This window comes from Dasypus novemcinctus, chromosome 10 (assembly GCF_030445035.2).
Source record: "Dasypus novemcinctus isolate mDasNov1 chromosome 10, mDasNov1.1.hap2, whole genome shotgun sequence".
In the NCBI taxonomy this organism is placed as follows: domain Eukaryota; kingdom Metazoa; phylum Chordata; class Mammalia; order Cingulata; family Dasypodidae; genus Dasypus; species Dasypus novemcinctus.
The window spans coordinates 40,780,510-40,786,372 of record NC_080682.1 but is presented as its reverse complement, the minus strand read 5'-3'; the positions used below and the strand labels follow the sequence as shown (position 1 = coordinate 40,786,372).

General features: G+C 32.7%; 1 protein-coding gene across 1 annotated transcript; it reads right to left on the bottom strand.

The window, feature by feature from the left end:
• Window positions 1-4,710: 4,710 nt before the first annotated feature.
• On the bottom strand, window positions 4,711-5,640 carry LOC101431576 (olfactory receptor 4C46-like). Its single transcript, XM_012524701.2, has one exon. It carries the CDS (start codon window positions 5,638-5,640, stop codon window positions 4,711-4,713), a length of 930 nt encoding a protein of 309 aa, XP_012380155.2.
• Between the last annotated feature and the right edge of the window lie 223 nt (window positions 5,641-5,863).

The following is a 5,863-nucleotide window of genomic DNA, read 5'->3' as shown; positions in this document are numbered from 1 at the left end:
TTGGGTAAAATTCAACAAAGAAGTTATCCTTAGCTTTTCTTGAATGTGGTTCACTAAAGCCTATTGTTATTAATGCAAACTGTCCAATTCTCCCTAGATTTTTATGAATAATCCCATCACCTAAAAGAGTTCTGTTCTTAGTTGCAAATACATTAATCATTCTTAAAATCATTTTGCTAAATTGACACATTGCTCAATATATAGTGCCTTTATTTTGTCCTTTGTATTAATACAGTTTTTGACTAAAAATCTCTTTTTTTCTTGTATTTTTTCATCCATTCCAGCTCTCTTTCACTTGCTATTTGCGTGGGATATTTTCCATATTTTAATTTGCCACTAATTTTTGTAATTGTACTTAAGGTGAGCCTCTTAGAAACTATGCATAGGTGCATCATGCTTTCTTCTCTATTATCGCAATATCTTAGTTTGATAAGATAATTTAATCCATTTACGTTTAAAGAAATTACTAATAATATCAGACTTAATTCTGATATTTTGCAATTGGTTTCTGTAAATTTTGTAACACTTTGTCCTCATTCATTTTATTATTCCTTATTTTTGTGGTTAGTTTATCTTTTCTGAGTGAAACATGTAGAATAAATTCTCATTTTCTTTTTGGTATATATTTTAACATTTTTAATCTGTAATTATTTTGCTTGATTTATTATATTCCTAACTTCAATAGCATACTCAATCTATTATTCTATTCTCTTCCAACCCTCTCTTTTATATTGCTTTTGTTACCCACTGTTTCTTCATTGTGTGCCCAAATGACATATTTTAAATAATTTTTATGCATTTTTATTTTAAATTTCAATGATGATTGAATGATATAGATTTAAAGGTTATATTTTCTTCCCCTGAGGTCATCCAAAATCTTGTTTCACATGTTCCCAATATCTACTGTTTTTGATGAAAGATCTAATGACAGTATGAGTTTTATTCCTTTGCTCTGGAAAAAAATTATATTGTCTTATTATCATTGGATAAGGAAGTAATCAGAAGCAAGTACCTTTATATTCACATTGATTGACTTTATAGACTTCATTATAAACATTTGTGTCTATCTTCATCTCCAGAACATTCGTTTTTCTCTCTTTCTCTCCTTATGGGATTTTAATAGGCATACTTGGACATTTATTTTTTTTAATAAGAATTTCTCTCATTTTTTAATTTATATCCTTAACAATATCATTAAAACTGGAAACAAATTTTAAGCAGTTTATTATGAATTATTAATTATATTTAACTGATATTCCACATTGGTAATCATTTTCATTTATTAGTAATTCTTCATTTTATGAATTTTTTCTGTATTATTAACTTGTATTTATTTTTGAATTTCCTATTCTATTGCATCTCTAAAAATATGCAAATTGGTGTTTCTAAAAAAGTTTTAAGTTGGGATAAACTCATTTTTTTTCTTTCTAAAAGTATGAAAAACCTTATGGATCATTTGATAGGCCATTGAGTATCACCCATAGTTTACTAAATGACATTGAGAAATTTTATTCCCTCCTCCTTTCTTATTTTACACACTATTCCTAGGTGATGTTTTTTGCTTTTATTACTTAAATTGCCATCTGATGCTCAAGAATCTTAATTTCTCCAGCCCAGATGTTTTTCCTGAGGATAAGAGTAATATATTCAACTGACTACTATAAAATTGCTATTTGGATATCTTCCATTGAATTTCAACCAGTGTATTCTAAACACCACTCATCTTCTCTGGGTTCCATCTTGAGTTTCCTATTTCATTCAATGATAAACCAGAACCTTGAATTCATCCATGTCTTTTCTCACTCTTGTCTTCATCCTATTTCATGTTCATTTGTTTATAAAATTCAGAAATTTCTTGAAATCTTTTCTATCTCTCCATGAGAGCCTGGAATCCTAGATACAATTTCTGACATAGAGATTTTTATAAAAGAGATTTATAGGAAAATGGAATGAACTAAAAATATTATAGGAGAGAAGAATGGGTATGGTTTCAACCAGTCTGGCTTTAGCAGGGAAACAGTGAAACTCTGGGAAACATATTCCAATACAGAGTGGGTCAACACTAGTCAAGGGGTCTAGTGTTTTTTATTCCTCTGCCAAACAATCATTTGGCACTGGTGGGCCCTGAGGCAGTGGGAATAACCCTCACATGAGGCAGCTCTCATCTTATTTGGTACAAAGACCAGAAAATTGTGGTGGATGAGCTGTTACCAGCCCATACTTAAATCAGCTGGGACATGGGGACACTGATCTAGTGGAAAATATTAACGCTGACAAAGCAGTGCCCACCATATGTGAATCCCTACTGGCACCAACATTCTTCAGGTTTCCTTACTTTTACAACTAAATCATTGGTATAACCTTCTTACTGTTCTCCTGCTTCAAGTCTTTTACCTACGTGATACCTGGAGTTATCATTCTAAAATTCAATATTCACTACATCACTCATTAGTTTAAAAGATCTTTCTGTATTTTTCACATTGTTCTTAGCATCAAGCCTTAACATGGTTATAATCCTCTTCTTGATCTTCCTCATTCTTGTCTTTTCAGATTCATATCTCGTTACTTGTCCTTTTACCCTCTCCGTGCTCAGTACAGTGGCTTGCACACAATAAGGATTCTATAAATAATTTGTTATATATTCTTGCTCACCATAGTCTCATGCCTATTCACCCTGTGGACTCCTTTTCATCCTTGAGGTCCCATGAATTTTATCTAACAATTCATCCTTAAACTTTCCTGACTTTGCTGCTCTTCTCTCCCATGTTTTCATAGAACCCCATGCTATTGTAATTTCTGCTTTCTGGGAGTGTCTACAAGAATCACAAGCCTGAAGCTCTATGGTATGGCAGGACCTAATATCCCAGCACTATCACAGAACCTGATACCCTGCTTGGGACTTAATGAAGAAAGGAAGAATCAGGAAATATTAACTATAAAATTGGTTTATAAACAGAGTCACACATTTTATCAGAACATTTAATAATGAAATTTTACCAAAGATTAAACTGATTAACAGTGAAATATAACATAAATAGCTCACATTCACAAGACAGTGGAACCTTGCTGACAGGAGGCTGTATACAAAGTTACACTATTTGCTCATATGCTGGGAATCTTTCTTTCACTTTCTTCATCATTCCTGACTTTGAGCAAGAGTAGATACAAGCTTGTTCCCCCGTGGCATCTAGTTAAAATTTTCCTTAGAATCTGGATCAGATAAAATTAGGAAACTATTCCAAGTTTTCTATACTAAATTTTTTCTTTGTTCAAGAAATTGTGGGTTTACAGAAAAGTCATACATAAAATATAGGTTTCCCATATAAAACCCTCTCATTAATACCTTATAATGGTATGGAATATGTTTTTACAATTGAAGATAGCATATTTTTATAGTTTTACAATTAACTATATTCCATAGTTTAATTTAGGGTACACTGTGTAGTGTTCTATGTATTTTTTTAAAAAAATATTTATTCTGTTACCATATATACAATCAAAACTTTCCCCTTTTAATTATGTTCAAATATACATTTCGATGTTGCTACTTATGTTCACAATGTTGTGCTACATTAACCACCATTCATAACTGAAACATTTCCATCATTCAAAAAAAAATCTGAAACATTTCACAAATTTGCAAGTTATTTTTGTGGAAGGGTCAGCAAATCTTATCTGACTGTTTCAATTTTAGTGTTAAGTGCTGCCAAAGTGATTACCTTCCATAATAACTTTGTGTTGTATATTTTATCCAGTTTATTCATATAGATTTTACTTGTGTACATTCACCCAGGAATTATTGTGTACCACCCATTGTGCTACCTTGCAAAAATAATTGCATCTCACTGTCAAGTATTGCATTGAGTATAACTGCATATTTAACAAATGGACATTTTTGCCTAACATTCAAATATCACTTTATTTTTGCCTTTATTCTCTATTTTGGGTTATAAGCATAAGATGGGTTTGGTGATCAATACAAATTTGTTCTGATTCCTAAAAGAAATTCTGGAAGCATGGAATAATCTCATTATGTCTCAATCAGTGACTAAATAACAATTGTTTTTATAGCCCTGAATTACAGTCAGTTCCAATGATGATGTAGGCAATTCATGATCATGAATTAGATACCTAAAAATAAGTAGTCATTAATGAAATATTTTAAGATTTTTATTTGAAGTTAATGAAATAATATATACAATGTGTTCAACAGATTTTCTGGCTCAATAAAATTTTGCTATTATAATTTTTTGACATTTCTGTCATCGTCTGGCAGTGTCTGAAAACATTTTAGATGCATGATTGCTAAATCGGTCAGAAAATATATCTGTTTTGTATATTTCTTTTTTGTCAGTTTTCTCATTTGTGAAATAGTGATAATAATGTCTAACTCCTCAAATTATTAAAGAGATTTTTCTTCTCTTTAAAATATATTTTAATAATTCTTTTAACTTTATTAAAGGAAAAGTCCAGGAATTCATATTTATGGATGAAACCATTATAGCTAAGTCCCAATCTAGCAGAATTTTCCAAATATGAAAAAAAAGTCCTCACTTAGGTTTTCTTCCATTCCCTGCACTCATTTCTCCTTCTTTAGATGCATTGTAAGATTGGTTTTCATTCTTCCACAAGTATTTCCTGTTGAGCTCATCATCCCATACATCCCTTTACCCTGTCCTCATTTGAAATATTGTTGGACTCCAGAGACATTTAAATGTCATCTGGACTACCTTTCCTACTGCACAGTTTCTTCATAGCATTTTTCATCTGGTCATTTCTTAAGGTGTAAATTAAGGGATTTAACATGGGAGTTATGAGGGTGTAGAATACAGCAACTGCTTTATCAATGGGTAAAGTAGTTGCAGGTCTCATATACACAAATATGCAAGGCACAAAGAATAAGACGACCACTGTGATGTGGGAGACACAGGTGGACAGGGCTTTGCGCCTCCCCTCTAAGCTGTGGTTTTTCAGGGAGTGCAGAATAACCACATAGGAGACTAGTAAGAGGAGGAAATTTAACAGGCAGAGGAACCCACTGTTAGCAGCTACGAAAAGCCCTAGAGTGTGGGTATCAGTGCAGGCAAGAGTGAGCAAAGGGTTCAGATCACACATGAAGTGATCTATAATGTTAGGGCCACAGAAGGGTAATCGGAACGTGAAGAGGATCTGTATAGTTGCATGAAGTAAACCACCTACCCATGACACTCCTACTAGTAGACCACACACCCGCCGGTTCATGATGGTTGTATAGTGCAAGGGCTTACATATGGCCACATAGCGGTCATATGCCATCACAGTAAGTAGGATGACTTCAGAACCCCCAAAGAAATGTTCCCCAAAGACTTGAGTCATGCATCCATTGAATAGGATGGTCTTCTTTTCATGGAGTGAATCTACGATCAGTTTTGGAGTATTGACAGAGGAATAACAGGCATCTATAAAGGAGAGATAGGCCAGGAAATAGTACATGGGGGAAACTATCAATGGACTGGCAATGATGGTGACCACAATGAGCACATTTCCTACCACTGTGATAATGTAGATGACAAAAAACACTGCAAATATGATTTTCTGCATGTCTGGATTCTCTGTAAGCCCCAGTAGAACAAATTCTGTCACGTTGTTTCTATTCTCCATGAATTTCATGTGACTTTATTTACATACTCTGAAAAGAAAAATTGTTAACACATCCTTGAATTTTTAAACATCCTCTTTATGAAAAATAACAGCAGATTCTATAGATTTGTTAGTTTTTATGTGTTTTTTGAGGTTGGAGAAAAAGATATAATTCTTAGAGCTTACTAAAGTTAAATCTGAGGTTAAATATTTTAAAAGTATAGGTAAGAAGAAATTTAGTTCT

Coding starts and splice junctions, on each gene's coding strand:
- LOC101431576 (XM_012524701.2), bottom strand. CDS start 5,640: ATGGAGAATAGAAACAACGTGACAGAATTTGTTCTACTGGGGCTTACA.